This window comes from Hippichthys cyanospilos, chromosome 12, assembly GCF_059441005.1.
Source record: "Hippichthys cyanospilos isolate Australia breed blue-spotted pipefish chromosome 12, RoL_Hcya_1.0, whole genome shotgun sequence".
NCBI classification, from domain to species: domain Eukaryota; kingdom Metazoa; phylum Chordata; class Actinopteri; order Syngnathiformes; family Syngnathidae; genus Hippichthys; species Hippichthys cyanospilos.
The window spans coordinates 16,808,313-16,828,258 of record NC_142380.1 but is presented as its reverse complement, the minus strand read 5'-3'; the positions used below and the strand labels follow the sequence as shown (position 1 = coordinate 16,828,258).

Genomic DNA, 19,946 nt, shown 5'->3' with positions numbered 1-19,946 from the left:
CTAACTTTGATATGTGAATTTTCAATGTATTTTTGCTTTGCTCAGTTTAAAATTATTCTTGTGGCAAAGTGCGTACCAAAGTATAACTAAAGATGTTATTGGTGTATACAGTTTCATAAATGATGTCTAGTTGTACACAGTTGTTGGTCAACACCGATATGTTTCAGGTGACACTCTGGCCGGAATAGTCCGTTTTTTTGGGGGTTTTTTTACCAACAAGATCAATTTGTTAAATTTTTAATCTGGAATATTATACTGTATTCTAAAATGACGCTTTAAAATGAGCAACATGGGAAACCTCTTATCCTTCTTCCCATGACATTGACAAAATGTGTCCATTCTAAATCAGTGTACAAATCAGATGTTGAAAAATCGTGATCAATCAGACCCAACGTTATATGTGGACATCTTTACTACTACTCAATTGAACCCAATTTATTTTAAATATCACAACTCCAAGTCGGTGCATGGCACACAGCTAGAAATAGGGGACGAGCAGTACGTATAGTTCTTAGTTACTACACCAGTTTTGTTTTCTTTAATAAGTCACTAAGATTCACAAACACTATAGGTACTGAAAGGCTTTTGTAAGCCTAACTGTTGGCAAGTTGTTAAGACAGTAGATTTAAGTACATTTGATAGCTCCAATTCTGTTACTCTCAACTCCGCCAAACATACTCACAGGAGTAATGCCAAAATGTCATGTCTCAATCTGGCTACACTCTGCTGTCACATCAGTCCCATTGCTGGAGGCCCGCTGATGCATATTTTCAAAGTCATCTATTCTCACTAGAGTTGTATGAGGCTGAGCTGGTCCAATTTTTAAAAAATGAAAAAGCAGCATTCAGGGCTTGACACACAAGCTTTCAATCCAGGCACGGACTCGCTCAAGCAGCCACTTCCAGTGAGTGCATGCCACCCTGAAATGGAGCTTCACTCCTTGTCGAACACAAGCCAGCGGCAAAACCAATGGAACCTATGATATATCAAAGTAGTTCGTGGAGTAACAATTGTTGATTATACATCGCAATTCAATAAGAATGTTGGTGGAATTGGAATCATAAAAACGACAAAGTACATTTTGAGATGCACATTATTTTATTCTACTGACAAACAGGTTTAGGGAATCACCAACTGTAAAGACACAGGTGACTCAGGGGCAAAAAGATGATCCAGGAGCTTCATTCTTCATTCTGCCCTTTCTTCAATAACAGAAAAAAAGACAGTCAAAATTGTCAGTCTTACAATTTTCTTAAAAGTTGAATTTGTTTTTGCATGAAATTCATATTGTTTACTTGTCTGATTTAGACATATCAATGCCAAGGATTATCTATAAAATATTTTACCCTAATATTAATGGGGAAGTGCAGACTTCCCTTTCCCCGGCCTACTTTGTGTAGGACCTTCAGGAGGATCCCGAGGCGTTACCAGGCCAGCCAAGAGACATAGTCTCTCCAGCGTGTCCTGGGTCGTCCCCGGGACCTCCTCCCAGACGGTCGGTCCGTTAATCCATCTGGCCGTCCATCCAGCCATCCATTCATTTTCTATAGCATCTAAACCTCACTAGGGTCACTTGCTTGCTCGTGCTTATCCCAGCTATCTGCGGGCAGTAGGCAGGGACAGAGTGAACTTGTTGACAGCCAATTACAGGGCGGGACTTGGTTCACTTGGAATTAATGTCTCCCATGGCAGAGAGTCTGCAGGAAGTGGGAGTTGAAACTCCTTCTGACAGAGGATTCTGCCAGATATTCCCAACAGATGCTCACACTACATTTGGATCTGAGCGGCATCCTCCCGCACCATCCAAGCCAACAAACCAGCAGGCAGTGATCAGTTGACAGCTCCACCCCCTTTACACGTCATTGCTCACATGATTATTGAAGTTCCCCAGCAGAATGAGGGACTCCTAAAAGGGTGGGTACTCTTAGTTGGACAACAACAGTCAGTTAGAGGGATCAAATGAGATCATCCTCAGTTAGTGATTGCTTGATTTTCATCATATTTGGTCAAAATTAAATGTGCCAACCGCCAAAGCAGATTTCTTGATAGGCAGTTCATATCTACACTATTGAAATGTTTAGGTTTCACTGATAACATATTGGATAATAGGATCGTGTTGGCATCCACAAGATGCACTTGTTGAACTTCACACATGGACAAGACATAAGAAACGCACCTTTGAGCCGATATCACGACTCTTGGCACGCAGCTTGTTGACCTGAGACTCAGCAATGTCAGCTCTCTCCTCCGCTTCATCAAGCTCATGCTGAATCTTCCGGTACTTGACCATGTTGCTGTTGGCCTGTTCCTCCTATAGATACAACATCATGAAGATTATTTACAGTAGTGATACCCAGTCGTAACATTTTGGTAGTTGTATGTGATTCAAAATTTGACACAGCTCGTTTGCTTTATGCTTTCATTTTGGTATTAAATGTTTCATAGAATGTTTTGATAGAAGGTAAGTGCTTACAGCCTCCTCAGTAGTCCTCTTGTATGATTTCACTTTTAACTGAAGTTTATCCACCAGGTCTTGTAGACGGGCTAAATTCTTACGGTCCTCTTCTGTCTGAAGTGAAATACAGTATAAGTTAATACATCAACGCATCGTTTTCAGAATAAATACAACATAGAAAAATGCAAGGATTTTACATGTTTTATAATTATTTAAATCTTACTTGGTAGGTTAGCTCTTTGATGCGTCTCTCATACTTGCGTACTCCCTTGACCGCATCGCTCGACTTTCTTTGTTCGAGTTCTACTTCATTTTCCAGCTCTTTGATCTGTTAGGGAATGAACATCAATTACATTCTCATTTATACAGAATGTTAAGAGTGTATTTATCATTTAATGCAGGGTTACTTTATTGTGAATACCATATTTTACAAGTTTTCTCTTGAAACGGGGATCAGCTGGGTTCAGAATGAACTAACCATTAAAACTCTTGTTAAATGATAGTTTGTGGCACACATCTGCCACAAGTAAAAGTTCTTCAGATGAACCCCTATTAGAGTTTGGATGTTAGAGTATGCTTGTACTGTTTTCCAGTATAAATTATCAAGAGAAACATGCAGAATAACTTCCGAAGCATTTAATATACAGCACCACAGTGAAGACCAGATGTGGGCATTTTTACATTTTTTCGCTGGGCCGTAAGTCATTGATGCCCCGTCGGGACAAGACAGCAATTAGTAATCACATCCACCTGTAAACATCATTCAGGGGTCCATCCATCCAAAGTCCACTTTCTTAACCACTTGAAATAACATTTTAAATGACGTTTACATAAACAAAATTCACATTTGACCACATCATTTGTAACATACACTACAAGTGAAAAGCCAGATTTTTCTGAGCTTAATTTACTAGATAATGCCATTTAAAAAAATATCTTGCCTCTTTTTTGGAGGGCGGATTGTTTACTTCTAGCTTGCATTTCCTGGCTAAGAGCCAAGAAGAGTGAGATCCTCACTGTGATGTCCCCATTGGTTACTTGAATGAAGAGGCATCCAAAAATGCTATGCTCAACTATGAGCGAGCAGTTGATTCTTTCAAATTATATTTAAAAAGCAAAATAACAAAAACATCACTAAATATGTCATTCTAAACATTGCATTGCAAACAAAGACTTCCCAGCAACAGTACATTCTGGCCACCTTCAATGAGGAGAAAGTGTTGCTCAGTACAATACATTAAGGACAATTTCTCTCTTAACACAAGCTGCGGCTATAAAGGGGCCAACAGCAACATTGAAAGAGCTGATGGAATTGCTTGCTAAGACTGGCTTCAAAGTAAACTTTACAACAATCGGTTAACTTCTACATCTGCAGTAACTTCTACATCTGTCTAGATTTTGGCGTAGGGTGCAAGACAAAGATGCATCTTATGAAAACAACTCTCCAAAATAGATGTGGAAAGACGTGTTAATGAATCAAAGGTTGACATTTTGGCCATGTTTCCAGAATTTCAGTTATGTGCAAAGAAAACATTGTTCATTACCAAAATGAGCACCATACATAAAGTGTAGCATGGCAGCATAATGTTGTGGGGCTGTTATTCTTCAGCTCCAATGGGACCCTACCTAAGTGGTCAAGGTCTGTGCTGACCCAAAATCTTCAGGCTTTGTTTAAAAGCCATAAAATATTGGGAACAACATCCTAGAAAATATTATATTAATCTGGAGTGAATTAGTGACTTTTGTAGCAGATTTGAAAGGATCCCCATTTAAGGGTTTGAATATGATTGGTTAATTGTGAACACATCGACAGCCCAATTTATATGAAAGTGCGAATACGTAAAACCACAGTGTTGTTTATTTTCACTCCTCTTTAATGTATATATTTTTTCCAGTTTAGATGTACTGTATACTTTATTCGTGCCATTAAGCATGGAAAAAGTTTCGATCGTTTTAATTATAAAAATACGAGCGTATGTCTGATGTGACATCAGCATTTATGATGACATGACATTTAGTGACACTTACCCGAGCCTCAAGCTTCTGCATCTGCTTCTTCCCTCCCTTCATTGCAATTTGTTCCGCTTCATCCAGACGGTGCTGCAGATCTTTGATGGTTTGCTCCATGTTCTTCTTCATACGCTCCAGATGAGCACTGGTGTCTTGCTCTTTCTTCAGCTCTTCTGCCATCATGGCAGCATCTGTGATGGCCTTCTTGGCCTTCTCTTCAGCGTTCCTGCACTCCTGAACAGCATCTTCAACTTCAGTCTGAAGCTGGGAGGTATCAGCTTCCAGTTTCTTCTTCTGGTTTAACAGGCTTGTGTTCTGATTGAATGGGGGGGTTTAAAGTTTAGCACAGTAATTATAAATTCAGATCGATTTACAATTAGTCAGTGTTCCCTCGGCATCTCACGCTTCATGTTTTGCGGCTTCAGTGTTTCCCCTTTTTTTTCTTTATGAAGACCGTCACTCTACAGCAGCACCTAACCGTTGTACTGCAATAACTTTCCCACGCTCAGACTAGCATGGAGTCTGAAGCAGTCTCACAGCCTGTTAATACTCGGTGTTATTCGGCCACAAATTAAGGCACTTTTTTTTTAAAACTAAACCAGTGCTCAACATTCATTCATTCATCAACAGAGCCTTCTTTTCTTCTTTTAGTTATCCCTTTGTATATAGCAGATACAATGTTTTCAAAGACTCTGGTTATTTGTTATATCTTTCTGGAATCATAATGATGTATGAAATGTATCTGCAATTTGTTTAGGCTCACAATTTAATTATAAATCCTCAGTGAAAAAGACACTGGGTGCGGCAAACAGTACGCCTGACTCATGGCAGAGGGTGCCTGTGAGCCCTGATTTTTGAACTACCGCCACCAAGCACCAAGAACCTCTATTCAGCAACTTAAAACAATTTTCAACTTTGAATTTCCGCACAAAGCAGGAAATAATGTATAAAGGAAGACCGACTGAAGATTAGAGACTTGCTTCAGAGCACGGATCAGAAAACGTGCATTATACACCGACACACACGAAAAAGCTGCCTGTGGCCATGTCCACTGAGAAAAGCGCCTTTACAGCTTTTCCTGCCTCCTTTTTTTTCTTTTATTTTTTTATTTGGAACTTTTGGAATGTCGAGGATTGACTTGACTTTGGACGAACAAGAACGACCTAACATCAGCACCCACAATGCTGGGTAAGGGAAACACATAAAAGTTAAAAAGATCTCATTAATGCCACCTGCTGTCTTGCTAAACAACAGCTAGCATTTTATGGGAATGCTGAAAGACGCAGATGTCATTGCATTAAATGTGCTTGTTTTGTTAATACATGTTTTATGCTTTAAGTATGCAGATATGAGATTTTAAACAACAGTTGACTGCTGCCAATGAAATGTGTGAATATGCGGCTCGGGGCTGCAGGGAGAGCTGGCGGCTGCTCACCACGCTCTAACCCTAACAACCCGTAACCTGTTCAGCCTACGTTGTATGGTTAGGAGATCAATGGGCATGGGAATTTTTTTTATTTATAAAGTCCGCCAGGGGGCAAATCCTAGTTCACAAAATTCATTTGGTATTTTTCCGGTTCCCATTAGCCGGGAAAAATGAGGGAACACTGTACTTGATCTTTACCTGTGAGTGCAGCAGCTGAACCCTCTCGCTAACATCCAGCAACTCTTGCTCAGCAAGTTTGCGTCCTCTCTCAGTTTGCTCAAGTGCAGACCGAAGTTCTTCCAGCTCAGCCTGAATGAGGTTGTTACGCCTCTCCACTATGGCGATATTCTCTTTGAGCTCATCATTTGCGCGAAGAGACTCATCAAGTTGCATTTGGCAATCCTTGACAAATCAAAACCAAATGATGAATGCTATTGTTCAAGGGTACCTTACAATGTTTTATCTTTAGTCTATTCATACCTTCAGATGTGCATGAACAGATTTGAGCTGTTTCTGTGCCTCAGCTGCCTGCCTGTTGGCCTGACTAAGCTGAATCTCCATTTCATTGAGGTCTCCCTCCATCTTCTTCTTCAAACGAAGGGCCTCGTTCCTGCTTCGAGTCTCAGTGTCAAGGGAGCTCTGAAGGTTGTCTACGATCCTCTGCTGGTTTCTCTTTGTTTGCTCCAGCTCTTCATCTTTTTCAGCCAGCTTGCGCTCAATTTCGGCCTTCACCTGGTTGAATTCAAGCTGGGCTCTGAGGATTTTTCCTTCCTCGTGCTCCAATGTAGCCTACATAGGGACAATAATGTGAGGAGGTTGCACCTGCTTAATCTAGCCATGATGCAGACTGAATTAAATGTAACGTTTTTTTTTTTTTTTTTTAGGCAACACAACCTACCTCTGCCTCTTCTAGAGCAGTTTGAATATCAGACTTTTCCTGTTCCAGCTGCTTTCGTATTTTCTCAAGCTCATGGATGCTCTTTCCGCCCTCACTGATTTGTTCAGTGAGGTCAGATATTTCCTCTTGATATTCAAATGAAACATTTTAAATTCACTAGTTTTATCAATGTCTACAATAAATGAAAAACAATGACTTACCTTGTAGGTTCTTGTTCTCTCTCTTCATAGTTTCTAGATGCTCGAGAGATTCTTCATAGGAGTTCTTTAGTTTGAAAAGCTCAGTGCTTAAAGTCCTCGCCTCCTTTTGAGAGCTTTCCAACTCTGTTTGAGACTCCTCATATTTCTGCTTCCACTCTGCCAAGATCTGAAAACACAGTAGATTTTTTTTCTTAATATTTCATATCTTGTATTGTTATCCTGCAAAAACAACATACGGCGAGTGGCACGCTGTATGAAATTATTTAAACCTTGTCAAAGTTTCTTTGTTTCTTGTCCAAAGCAGCAGCAGCAGCGTTTGACCTCTCGACATCTACCATAAGATCTTCGATTTCATTCTGCAGTCGGTGTTTGGTCTTCTCGAGAGAGGAACATTTGGCATTCACAGCTTCCACAGCCTCCTCTGCATCCTGCAATCGCTGAGCCAGCTTCTTCCTGGATTTCAATCCAGGGTTCTTAATTCACTTTTACAATTTCAATTTTGGACACACAGGTTTAGCGTTTACCCACTTAGCCTCTTCCAGTTCTTCAGTCCTCTGGATGGCGTCAGTTTCATACTTAGTTCTCCACTGAGCAACCTCAGAGTTGGCCTTGGACATGCCACGCTGCAATTCAACCTTTGCTTCCTGCTCTTCCTCAAACTGCTCTCTGAGCAGGTCACAGTCATGGCGAGAAGACTGCACAGCATGAGCTAATGCATTCTTGGCCTAAAATAAATTGGGGCTTATGATATACTAAAACATAAGTGTAATAATGTCATCATAAGGATATGGGCTACCTTAATTTCTTCTTCAAGTTGCCTTTTGAGGTCTTCAATTTGTTGAGTGTATGATTGTTTTCCTCTGGTAAGTTGGGAAACCAACGAATCTTTCTCCTCAAGTTGCCTTGCAAGTTCACCTAATTTTCACAGATAAAAACGATTTTGCTGGTACATTTGATAGAATTCAAACTGAATTCAACAAACAATACAACAACACCATTTTCAGTTTGAAGTTTGGCTTTGTTCATGGTGAAGTCATTGATGGTACGCTGTCCTTCTTCTGCTTTTGTTTTATATTCAGTCATCTGGTCTTCCAGGGACCTGCACATTTTCTCCAAATGACTCTGAGAAGAAGAAAACCATGCTTGAAATTAAAATATTGTATATAACTGGTGTAGGTGGCAGTAATAATACGAAGACTCACCCAATATGTGTGATCATACCATGTCGCTTGATATGTCATGTGTTAAGATGTTTTGTTTTGTTTTTTAACTGTTTTGTCGTATACAAAAGAATAACATACAGATTGTGGTCTGGAAAGCAAAGCACTTATTAAAAATAACAACTTTGATATGATGTGCTGAAAATGTTCGACTGGAGTGAAGCTCCAAGATCGACAGTACACCAGTGCTTCTCAGCTATATTTTACAAAGACCCCCCCAAAGGAAAGAGAAAACATTTTGCCCCCCCCCCCCCCCCCCCCACACACACACACACTTGCCACACCAACCATAAATTAGATTATTTACAAAAATTGTTTAAGTATATAGTATCTAGAACTGTATCTTTTTTTTAAACATTGACACTAGAAAAAAGTAATATAATTTACTTTCAACAACTGTTAACAACTCTTTTTACAGCATTTATTCAGGTTAAAGGTTTGGCTAAGCCAGGGGTACCAACAATACATCCCGCGGGCCGGTTCTGGCCTGCAAATGGGTCTAATCCAGCCAGTGAGATGATTTTATAATGTATAAAAATGAGCTGAATTTTTTTAATAAATGAAAAACTTGAAATGTTTTATGATTATTCATAATTTTAATGTTTTATGATGTTGTGCTTTTACTATTTTGGAAAGTAATAAAAGCTCGAAATAAATTTGAAGTTGTTTTTTTTAAAGGTATATAAATATATATATTTTATTGGTCCGGCCCACTTGGGAATAGATATTCCTCCATTAGGCCTAAAAGATCAAACTATCACCCCTGGTATAAGCAGAAAAGGTGCATCAACGTGCCTGAAATGAAGATGCCAATCCCTATTTTATCACAATTACATTACACATGTCAAAAACAAATAGTTTTCCCTGGGGTCTTCCGTGTACCCCTGGCATCGCCTCATGGCACCCCTCCCCCCCAAGGAGGGCCCGCCCCACTATTTGAGAAACACTGATCTACATGAAGCTCAGTCACCGGCAAGTGCCCTTTCGGAGATATCACGTGTACTGTTAGTGGACATGTTGTGTTTGTGTGGATGTGTGTGTGTGTGTGTGTGTGTGTGTGTGTGTGTGTTTTTGCCTACATCATTGCTGATCTTTTAGCTCTGATGTTCTAGAATCAAGATAAAAATGACATGTTGACCATCAATCACTCCTTTAATTGAAACATATACCGGCATTCATCCATCCATCAATTATCGTTTGATATGGCATTTAGGCCAATTCAGAAGCTCCAGAATTTCATTGCCAACACAGATGACATGTCCTCACAATTTTGGTTAGCTTTTCAGCTAAGTTTACAAAACAGAATAGTTTTTCGCCTTTCATTTTAGTATAAATGTGAGAATTAAATGTGCTACTGAGAAATTATAAAAAAACAACTGTTGCAGACCAACAAAAACACACTATTGTTTTTATAGTGTTTTTAAAAAGATAATAAAGATAAGGGATGGATTACCTTTGATTTTACAATATGTTCCATGTTGGAAATGACATCATCCAACTCCAGCCTGAGTTCACTCTTCTCCTTCTCCAGTTTCTGCTTGACTCTCTGCAGGTTGTCAATCTGCTCCCCCAGGTCAGCCACGCTGTCAGCTTGTTTCTTTCTGAGCGTGGCTGCTGTGGCTTCATGCTGCAGAGTGGCCTCCTCCAGGTCTCGGCGCAGTTTCTGGAACTCAGCTTCCCTCTTTTTGTTCATCTCAATCTGGGCAGATGTTGCTCCACCGGCTTCTTCCAGCCTCTCGCTGATCTCCTCCAGCTCTCTGGCCAAGTCTGCCCTCTGCTTCTCCACTTTTGCTCGAGCAGCTCTCTCCGCTTCAAGCTCTTCCTCCAGTTCCTCGATGCGAGCCTATATCCAAAGACAAATGTAAAAATTAATTCACTACGCTCTACCAGGATTTTCTGAGCTTTTATCATCAATAACCAAAAAACATTGCACTGTTTAGAACAGGGGTTCTCAAACTTTTTGGAGTCAGACCCCTTTTAGAAAGCAAATTTTCCGAGGACCCCCATTCCAAATGTTTGCTGAAACATAAAAAAAAAAAAAAAAAACATCTAAGCCAAAATAAGTGCTCATTATTTACCTACAGATTCAATTTGTTACTATTCAGCTTTACTGTAGTTTAGAAAATAAAAATGACAAATTGCACGCCTCCTTGTCGTGGGGTCAATTTTCCCCAAACAGGTTTCTGCCAATTATTTAGTCAAAAACTGCATTATAAAATAAAATGCCGCTTTAACTTTGCTGCTTTCATCGCCTCATTAGTTAGCAAGGAATTGTAAACACAAAACGCATTTTGACATATTCAAAAATTATTACATCTTTAAATACTACATGTTTAACTGTTTGAATAGATTTCTTTACTGAAGAGTCATGAATACTTTCACAATTTAAAATTACATAAAATTAAGATTTTTTTTTTTTCTTCAGTAGTAACTCAAATTATTTCACAGACCCCTGGAGTCTGGTCACGGACCCCCAGGGTTCCACAGACCCCACTTTAAGAACCATTGATTTCGAACACAAGAGACTTTAATCAATACAGTAAATGTTAGTCCAAAAGCCCAATTTTGGATCCCAAATTTAATTTTAGACAGGCTGCCTTTACTTATGTTTTTTACCTGAAACATTCAGGCACTTGACATTTTATCAGTGGAGGAAATTACATTTTTATATGTTTATGATATTACCTGCAACTCCTTCAATTTTTTCTGGAGCTGTGTACTCATGGCTTGCTCATCCTCAATTTTTCCCAGAAGCTGGCTAATTTCAAAATCTTTCCTGTGAATGAACATAAATATATTTCAATCAGCCAGGAACTATAAATATATATATATATATATATATATATATATATATATATATATATATATATATATATATATATATATATATATATATATATTTTTTTTTTTTTTTTTTTTTTTTTTTTCCTGGAACCCCATACTTTTTCAGCCTCTCTTCAAGTTGCTGCTTGTCATTTTCCAGGTCCATAAGACTTTCTTGTGCTAATTTTAAGTCCCCTTCAAGCTTCCGCTTCGCCCTTTCAAGGTCCATCCGCACTTTTTTTTCCTGCTCCAGCGATCCCTCTAGCTGTTGGGAGCATACACCATTAGTTTATTAAGCTTCACTGAGTATAGGAGAATTACCTTTCATCTTGAATCTTACATCATCCACTTGCTGCTCTAGTTTTGATTTGGCCTTGGTCAAAGTGTTGACTTTGTCTTCTTCACTCTGGAGGTCATCCAGAGTTTGCTGATGAGCTTCTTGTAAGGCTTTCTTTTCCTTGGTCAGCTTGGCAATGACTTCATCCAAAGCTGCCATTTCCTCTGTCAGGTTCTTCACCTAATTACATAAATGTATATTTTGCAGCTCACTCATGACTTTCTTTCAGACATAAAGTATATGTTGATTGTACCTTGTTTTCAGTTGCATGCTTTTCCTTTTCCACTTTAGCAAGTGTTAATTCTAAGTCGTCAATGTCTTTCTTTAGCTCGGAGCACTCATCCTCCAATTTACGTTTCTTAGCTGTTAATTCAGCATTCATCTCTTCTTCATCCTCCAGTCTTTCAGCTAACTCTTTAGATTTTGCTTCCATCTGGATTTTGCTCTTAATCAGTCCCTCACATCTTTCTTCCGCATCGCAAAGATTATCCTGCTCCTGTGATTAACAAATACACAAAAAGATGAGTTGGCAGGCTTGTTTTAGTTGTAATTTGATATCTCTTATAGCAGACATACAGTCTGAACTTGAAGCTGTAGGTCGTTTTTCTCTTGGAGAAGTGTGACCATTTTTTCTTCAAGTTCTTTTTTCCGGGCTTCTGATTTTGCGTAAGCCTCTTTTAGCTTTGTAAACTCTTCTTTCATATTGGCCATTTCCTTTTCCGTCTCTGCTGACTTTAGGAGTGGTTTGATCTTGAAATACATCTTCATCCAAGGCCAATTCTTGACCCCCATGAAGGCACGGATGTTCCACTGGATCACAAGTAATGCATCCCTGTTGATAACAGAATCACGAATCGTTCTTAGTACTATACATCCAAATATCTTCATTCATGCTCTATGATGATTAGCATTTACTGGGTCTTGAGTTAGCTTATAGCCTATGCCAGCTGAATGTAGATGAAAAGTGGGCTTTTCATGGGACTAGTTGCCAGTTAGTAACAGAGAATATACAGATAAGACTGCCATTCACACTTGTATCCACACTTACATTGCTAAATATGTTTTAATCACCATTGTAAAACGGTGGTTTTCAACGTTTTTTCAGTGATGTACCCTGTGAAATATGTTGTCATATGCCATCAGTGTCTGATTTATTAAACTATAGAACATTTAAACTTCATTTGTATCGGCCCATAAATTAATAATCAAAACAAAGCATTCTCTTTTGGAGCATAGAAGCGATCTGATGTCAAAAAAAAGAAGAAAAATAAACTATTAATAAATATTTGTCCACAAAAGAATAATCAACATAAAGTGTCCGAACTGTTCTCCATAATAAATAATTATAAATAAATATATTTGTCCACGGAAAAATACTAAACATAAAGTGTCCTCTTTGGAGACCACACTAGAGATCTGTTTACAAAAAGAAATTATTAACTTAATTAATAAATATTTTTTCACAAAAAATCATCAACATAAAGTGTCAGAACTGTTCTAAAAATAATTATAAATAAATATTTGTCCACAGAAAAATGTTTGAATATAAGTTTTGGGATCATGGTAGAGATCTGTTAAAAAAAAAAAAAAAGAGAGAGAGGTGGCACGTAATAAGTTGCGTTCTTGTATAGGGGAGAATCTGGGTTTTTAAAGTAATAAAATTGAATAACCTACTGAACATAAAATGTGTTTATTATATGTTCATGAAACATTTAATTAATTCAATTATTATTTTTAAATGTTTTTACATGTTTTGTTTGATTTAAAATCTCAAGTACCCCCAGGGGTACCCGTACCACTTTTTTAAAACATAGCCTTTGTAAAAAAAAAAAAATAATGCCCACTAACTACAGTATTTGAGTTGTGCTGAGCTATGTGTGTTGTTCAATTAGTTAATTGTGAACTACTGTTTTTAAATTGGAACAAAGGAAATACAATAATGGGGTTTAAATGACTGCTGCTTTGTGGCCAATTTAGAGTCTTCAGTTAGCCTAGCATGTATGTTTTAGTATATAACCTTATGTGAATTGTGCTTTCATACAATATACTATAGTATATCAGTTGTTGATTATTTTTTTTATATATTTTTACATTTTTACAAAGATTTAGTTTAAGGTTGGTGTTAGTTTGACACTGATGTTTTACCTTCGTTCAACAATCTTCTGGAATTCAATTCTTGCCAGAAGACCCCTTGACCGGGCTTGGATGCCAGTGATGATCAGTGCTAATCGATCATCCCGCATCTCTTCAAGCTGACCCAGCAGTCCCGCTTTGAAGAACACCTGTTGGAGAGCATTATTTAATATGTGCAACAGTCATATAAAAAATATATACGGTGTCTATATTCTCATACAAAGCACATGACATACAGACCTTGGTGTGACCAAGCTTGTATTGGTTGTGGTCAATATCCAGAGATCCCAACAGTTTCTCTGAAGCTTTCTTGTTGTCAATGAACTGTCCTTCAGGAATCGCATTGGGGTTCAGAATACGGTACCTTGATGGAAATAGAACCGTTTTCATTTGAAACAATCCAATTGCTAACAAACGTGCTACAAATGGTTAATTGACTCCGATGCAAACCTCTGTTTAAAATCTCCATATAGGATCCTGTTGGGGAAACCCTTTCTGCAGATTCGGATCCCTTCCAGCACACCGTTACAGCGTAGCTGGTGCATCACCAGAGGATTCTCCATGGCTCCAGGAGTCTTTGTCTCATTGGGGATGATGCATCGTACAAAGTGGGGGTGAGTAGACCTCAAGTTGGTCATCAGTTTGTTCAGATTTTCCTGCAAGTGTTTGACAAGGGTGACACGGTGGCTGAGTGGTTAGCATGTACCCCTCACAGTTCAGAGGTTGCGCGTTTGGTTCAGGCTCAGGCCTTCCTGTGTGATGTTTGCATGTCCTACCTGTGCCTGTGTCGGTTTTCAGGTACTCCGGTTTCCTAACACATTCCCAGAAGCATGCAATATCTGGACACTCTAAATTACCCTTAGGTATGTATTTGAGTGTGTTTTGTTGTTCGTCTATGAGTACCCTGCGATTCGTTGTCAAAAAAGTTCAGATATCCCATACAAACTGCCCTGCCCTATGAAATCTTACCTTTTTTTTCCTTTGGATGTAGATCTTGATTTTTAAACTAATGTCAGTCGAAGACTGACGAACTGTAACAGGTTAAGTGACTTTGATTGCTGTCAAATGATCTCAAATTTTGTGTATTATAATTTTGTGTATTATTCAAATTGTCAGTATGTTAAAGATAATTATCAATACCAATGTGCAATGCCCCTGTTTTAAATGTTCCTATATAATCAGTGAGTTTGTAATATGATAGTTGTGAAGTTGCATAACGCTTACAAAATAATAATAATAATAATAATAATAATAATAATAATAATAATAATAATAATAATAATACAAGTTTCTTACTCTGTGTAAAGCAGACACAGTTTGGAAGGAGGAACCTTTCTTCTTGGCACCTTTTCCCTTGCCGCCAGACTCTTGAGCTGAATGAACCAAACTAAATTGTAAACCACAATTCACCTAAAGCATTTATGCTGAAAATTTGTGTTCCTGAAACATTACAGTATTTACAGTGATTCTTTAATTTAAAAAAAAAACAAACACTACATACCAGAATCAGCTCCTGCATACCCAGCAAAAAGAAGTGATAATAGTTTGAGGTTAGACTTCTGGTAAAGTGTAACAACGGTCTCATTTAGAGGGTCTTTGTTCTTCACTAGCCAGTTGTTGATATTGTAATCAACAGTTCCAGCGTAGTGGACGAGGGAAAAATGAGCCTCCGGTTTCCCTTTGATGATTCTGGGTTTCTGGAAGTTGTTGGACTTTCCCAGATGGTTGTCATAGAGCTTAGCTTTAAAGGTGGCATCACTGGCTTTGGGGAACATGCATTCTTCTTCAAGGATGGACATGATGCCCATGGGCTGAGGAGAACAATATTTGTGTATATTAGAATTTTGTATCGGCTCAATCATAATTCCTCACAAAATTGTCGCTCACCTTTTCAATCAGGTCAATACAGGCCTGCAAGTCCATACCGAAATCTATGAAAGTCCATTCAATGCCTTCCTTCTTGTATTCCTCTTGCTCAAGGACAAACATGTGATGGTTAAAAAACTGTTGCAGTTTTTCATTTGTGAAGTTGATGCACAGTTGCTCGAAGGTGTTGAACTGAAATGGAAAAAATGTGCAATGTTTTCTCATTTTTAGCGCTATCTACACAGACCAAATGAAAAGGAGGGAATATGATTTCTATATCAGGACCACAGCTCACATCAAATATCTCAAATCCAGCGATATCCAAAACACCAATGAAGTATTGGCGAGGCTGCTTGGTGTCCAGAGACTGGTTAATACGGACCACCATCCACAGAAACATCTTCTCATATACTGACTTGGCCAGTGCACCAATAGCATAGTAAACCTGGAAACGAATTGATAAATGTCTATACCTGTCTTAGATTTTTTTCCTTCAAAGATTCCCTACAAATACTTACCTGGGCAACATTTTGTCCCTTGGTGACCCATTCATTTCCCACTTTAACTCGGGGATGACAGAGACCTTTGATGAGGTCGGCTGAGTTCAGGCCCATGAGATAAGCAACTTTGTCAGCATCTGTCGGGAAAATGTTTGCATACAGTCGGGAAAATGTTTGCTTACAGTCCATCTACGTTTAACTTGGCATTGGACATAGTTTGCCTTCATTTCTGTTAATAATCGTTTGATATCTCGTGCTAGCTCGAGGAAGTTACGAAAGTGTATGATAAAGATAACTCTGGATACACCTTTAATCATACTGACACTATAAATTGGTGCATACTGTAGAGTACACACATTATATTTTGTGTGTTTATAGAAGATTTTGGTCTTTAAACTTATGAATGCCAAGTCTGCTGAAATTAAAGATAAATCATTTTTGATTTTTACAGTACAGTATTTTGGCCATAGCACCATGTCTGCACATTTTTTTGTCAAGGAAATGCAAGCAAGTATTTTCAAGATCTGATGTGCCATGGGAAGAGATTACTGCATGAATTCTACCTTCAGTGCCGTCTGCTTCTGCCTGCTCTTCACGTTGTTTCTGCTTAAACTTCATGTTACCGTAATGCATGATGGCTCCAGTCAATTTATAAATGCTGTTTTTCTCTTCTTGAGTGAAGCCTAGCACATCAAAGGCCTCCTGAAAAAATTACAAATAAAAAAAAAAGAGTAACAATCAAAGCAAGTGTTTATTTATTTGATTATTCAGACTGTTGACTCACGTCAGTAGCCTTAAGCTCCTCTGCGTCATTAATAGAGGCTACGGTGGTCTCTCCTTGGGAGATAAAGGCGTAGTCGTAGGGATTGTTGGTGATGAGCAGCATTTCTAAAATTATGTTACATAGAATTAAAAAAAAAAAGTTTAGTTTCTATTGATTTTGCAATAATCTTCGGGGGCGTTGCCATTATTTGCTGGAGATAACTTACCAAGAAGTTCTGGTTTCACCTGAGACAAGATCTGGTAGAAAATGTGATAGTCCCTCTCAGCTTTGAGCTGGTAGGTTACGCGAGACTTTTCAAGAAGATCTGTTTATTGTACACACATGAAATATTATGTTCTAATGAAAAAAAAAATGGTTTGCATTATGGCTCACAAGAAGGTTGTTGCTTGAAGCTGAACAGAAATCATTTTGCGTGGTACTCACACGGTCTTTCCTGTTGGTTGGTCTGGCTTGGTACATATATCTTATATGGACCATAAATTACTAGTGAATAAAAAATGACTAGTGATTAATGGTCTAAATCAGGGGTGTCAAACTCATTTTTACCATTGTGTTGAGGGCCATTATGACTGTGATGTCAAATAAATTTGAAGTACGATCGTCACACATTTACACTTTTTAAAATCAGAGGATGCTAAAAACTGTTCATTTTTGATAACATTATATTGATATATGATTGATAACAAAACATTTGTAAAAGTTGAAGACAATTAGAACATTCTGCATTATAGCCAGAAACTTGAAGTCATAATTAGCACTTCGTGGGCCACATAAAATAATGTGGCGGGCCGGATCTGGCCCCCGGGCCTTGAGTTTGACATCTGTTGTCTAACTTGCCCATGGTTGTGTAGTTGAATTTTTGTTTGAGTTACTATTGTTTGGCATGAGTTTTCTCCTGTTAGCCCCCATGATGCTGGAAGTTGAACTCAATTGTACTTGCCTTTCGCAGATTTTCTATCATTAATTAATGAACCGGACAATCATTGAAAGGGTATATCTGGGAAAAATTATCCAGAAATATAATGATTGACTTACAGGTCTCAATGTCAGCAGAAGCCAACTTTCCTCGATTATCGAAGTGAATTCTGATGAATTTTCCCTGAGGGGGAAAAAAGGGTGGAGGAGTCAAATGGATAATGTATCTCGAGTGTTGGTAGGAAATCAGCCTCAATCAATAAATGTACTCACAAATCTAGAAGAGTTGTCATTTCTGATTGTCTTGGCATTACCAAAAGCCTCCAGAGCAGGGTTAGCTTGAATAATCTGATCCTCCAGGGTACCCTGAAAATAAAACATCCGAGTCTTGTCTTTTGAAATAAGTGTCTGAGGAAATAAATGTGGCTGTTATTTGGTGAAACCTCAAAATTCTAACGTTTTTCAGGTCATAATTTCTTGTTGAATCAAACTGAAAAAAATATACCTTTTGCAATGCCCCCCCCCCCCCCCAATCATCACATATCAGAAATGATAACTTGAATATTGTATGGAACCCCAAGAGCACAGAATGGACCACTTTGCTACAAGCAGCAATATTTTATCCAATGTCTGTCAATTATCATCAAAGTTAATTGTGAGGACCCAATTAGCTTAGTTCTTTTTACTCCCCTATCACAGTTGATGGCAGACTGTAAAAACTATCAATATGTTTTTTTTAATAAGAATTAAATATTTTATACTGGTCAGTTAGAGCAAAATGGATTTACTATCATTCATTATTTTACGTGAATTATTTTCAGTCCAAATCCGAACAAAATGTTCAGCTACTTTATTCCATCAAATAAGTCACCTTCTTTTCAATAGCTTGATCTTTTTTGCCGCTTGGAACTGCAGCAATGCTGGCAAAGTATTGAATGACACGCTTGGTGTTGACAGTCTTTCCAGCACCAGATTCTCCTCTGTAATAAAACAACTTAGTGTTCAGGTCAAGGCTCTTATTACATACTCAAAAATGTCTTTGTGTCTTTCTCACGTGATAAGAATGGACTGGTTTTCTCGATCTGTAAATCAAATAAATCATTAATCAACTATGTTTTACAGTGGAAATAAGTATTGGACTTGCTGGGATTTTTGTACCTGCCAGCATGTACTGGTATGCATTATCAGAGATGGAGAAGATGTGAGGAGGAGCTTCACTCCTCTTCTTCCCCCTGTAGGCAAGAACCACCTCTTGATTGTAGACTGGCAGCCACTTGTAAGGGTTGACAGTGACACAGAACAGCCCGGAGTAGGTCTGCAATAATTTTAAAACATAGGATGGGGTTAAATTATTGTGACATCAGGAATAGCAAGACAAAAATGATGGTTTGCCTACATAGATCATCCACGCTGCGTAACGCTCTTTGAGGTTAAACAGCACAGCGGGCTCATGAAGGAAGGTGAACATCGCCATATCTTCAATTTTATCGAACTTTGGCGGGTTCTGAGGATGTATGTCACTCTCCTTCACTGTCACTGTCTGAATAAATTTAATAGAAGGATGAATATCATGGAAAACATGTGTTTGTTGAGAATTCAACTAAATGACTAGAATGTATACCTTTCCAAACTCAGTTTGAGCAGTAACTTTGTCACCATCCCGACTCGTGATCGATGCCTTGACGTACTCAACTTCAGGGTCCGGAACGAAGCATTCTTTCTTCATGTCAAATTGTCGCGTTTGAGCTTCCAAACGCTCTTTATCGGACTTCCTAAGAAAAGGAGCAGCTGGCCCAAACTCTGCCATTGCCGCGTCACCCATTGTGCTTCTATTTGGTCTTCTTCTGAAAAGAGAGACAATGTAACATCTCTACACCTATAATATGACAAGTAACATATGCATTTACATTACAAAAGTCTTTTTACAATAGTAAGATATAAGAAAACTATTAGAATATACAATTTTAATGTCTCATCCATCATGATTTATGCCCCAATAATCAATTATCTCAAGTGCCTATCTGACAGAAACAAGTATTCACCAGTGAGTATATATAAAATAGATATGGTCAACGGAATCAAAAATAAAAGTGCAGTTTAGTCTAACATGTTATATCAACTAAAGTAGTGTAGTGATTATGCTGTGTCAAGTAGTGTTGTGCTTACCTTAAGCTATCAACTTCTGTCAAGCGGAATGATGGTTTGATAGCTGATGCCAGGTCTCCACTCCAGTAATAAAGGTTGTTACTCATCCAAATAAGGTGATGGATATGAGAGAAATGGCATCCCATTTGCATATCAGAAAAAGACATCTCCCTAATTGGCTAGAGTCTAGTGCTGCTATTTGTTGCTATCACCTTGTCCATAACAGAACAATAA

General features: G+C 38.3%; 1 protein-coding gene and 1 long non-coding RNA gene across 3 annotated transcripts in view; one reads left to right on the top strand and one right to left on the bottom strand.

The window, feature by feature from the left end:
* Positions 1 to 19,946, top strand: part of LOC148415129 (uncharacterized) — a 61,880-nt gene that overhangs the window by 2,050 nt on the left and 39,884 nt on the right. The window contains exons 3-5 of one of the 2 annotated variants that reach the window (XR_015867511.1): positions 13,976 to 14,116; positions 14,301 to 14,365; positions 15,600 to 15,783. This is a non-coding gene — a long non-coding RNA (uncharacterized LOC148415129). Of the gene's footprint in view, positions 1 to 13,975; positions 14,117 to 14,300; positions 14,366 to 15,599; positions 15,784 to 19,946 lie in introns of those variants that run through there. The other variant, XR_015867510.1, reaches the window with a different exon arrangement.
* On the bottom strand, positions 1,080 to 19,752 carry LOC148415131 (myosin-7-like). Its single transcript, XM_088430374.1, has 38 exons — positions 19,734 to 19,752; positions 19,189 to 19,411; positions 18,964 to 19,107; positions 18,726 to 18,882; positions 18,622 to 18,649; positions 18,439 to 18,547; positions 17,841 to 17,933; positions 17,688 to 17,751; positions 16,858 to 16,956; positions 16,653 to 16,756; positions 16,432 to 16,570; positions 15,887 to 16,005; positions 15,664 to 15,813; positions 15,390 to 15,560; positions 15,004 to 15,313; positions 14,799 to 14,875; positions 13,953 to 14,158; positions 13,743 to 13,866; positions 13,515 to 13,651; positions 11,946 to 12,201; positions 11,623 to 11,865; positions 11,373 to 11,549; positions 11,152 to 11,297; positions 10,895 to 10,985; positions 9,663 to 10,052; positions 7,985 to 8,111; positions 7,786 to 7,904; positions 7,518 to 7,714; positions 7,259 to 7,442; positions 6,990 to 7,155; positions 6,790 to 6,914; positions 6,372 to 6,680; positions 6,090 to 6,293; positions 4,484 to 4,780; positions 2,679 to 2,783; positions 2,474 to 2,569; positions 2,177 to 2,311; positions 1,080 to 1,202 (listed from the first exon to the last, which is right to left on the bottom strand). The coding sequence occupies exons 2-38, from the start codon at positions 19,387 to 19,389 to the stop codon at positions 1,182 to 1,184; spliced, it is 5,820 nt and encodes a 1,939-aa protein (XP_088286500.1). The 5' UTR covers positions 19,390 to 19,411; positions 19,734 to 19,752; the 3' UTR covers positions 1,080 to 1,181.

Coding starts and splice junctions, on each gene's coding strand:
- LOC148415131 (XM_088430374.1), bottom strand. CDS start 19,389: ATGGGTGACGCGGCAATGGCAGAGTTTGGGCCAGCTGCTCCTTTTCTT. Junction 18,650..18,725: donor ATACCAGTACATGCTGGCAG/GTACAAAAATCC, acceptor TTTGATTTACAG/ATCGAGAAAACCAGTCCATT. Junction 15,814..15,886: donor AGGGACAAAATGTTGCCCAG/GTAAGTATTTGT, acceptor ATTCGTTTCCAG/GTTTACTATGCTATTGGTGC.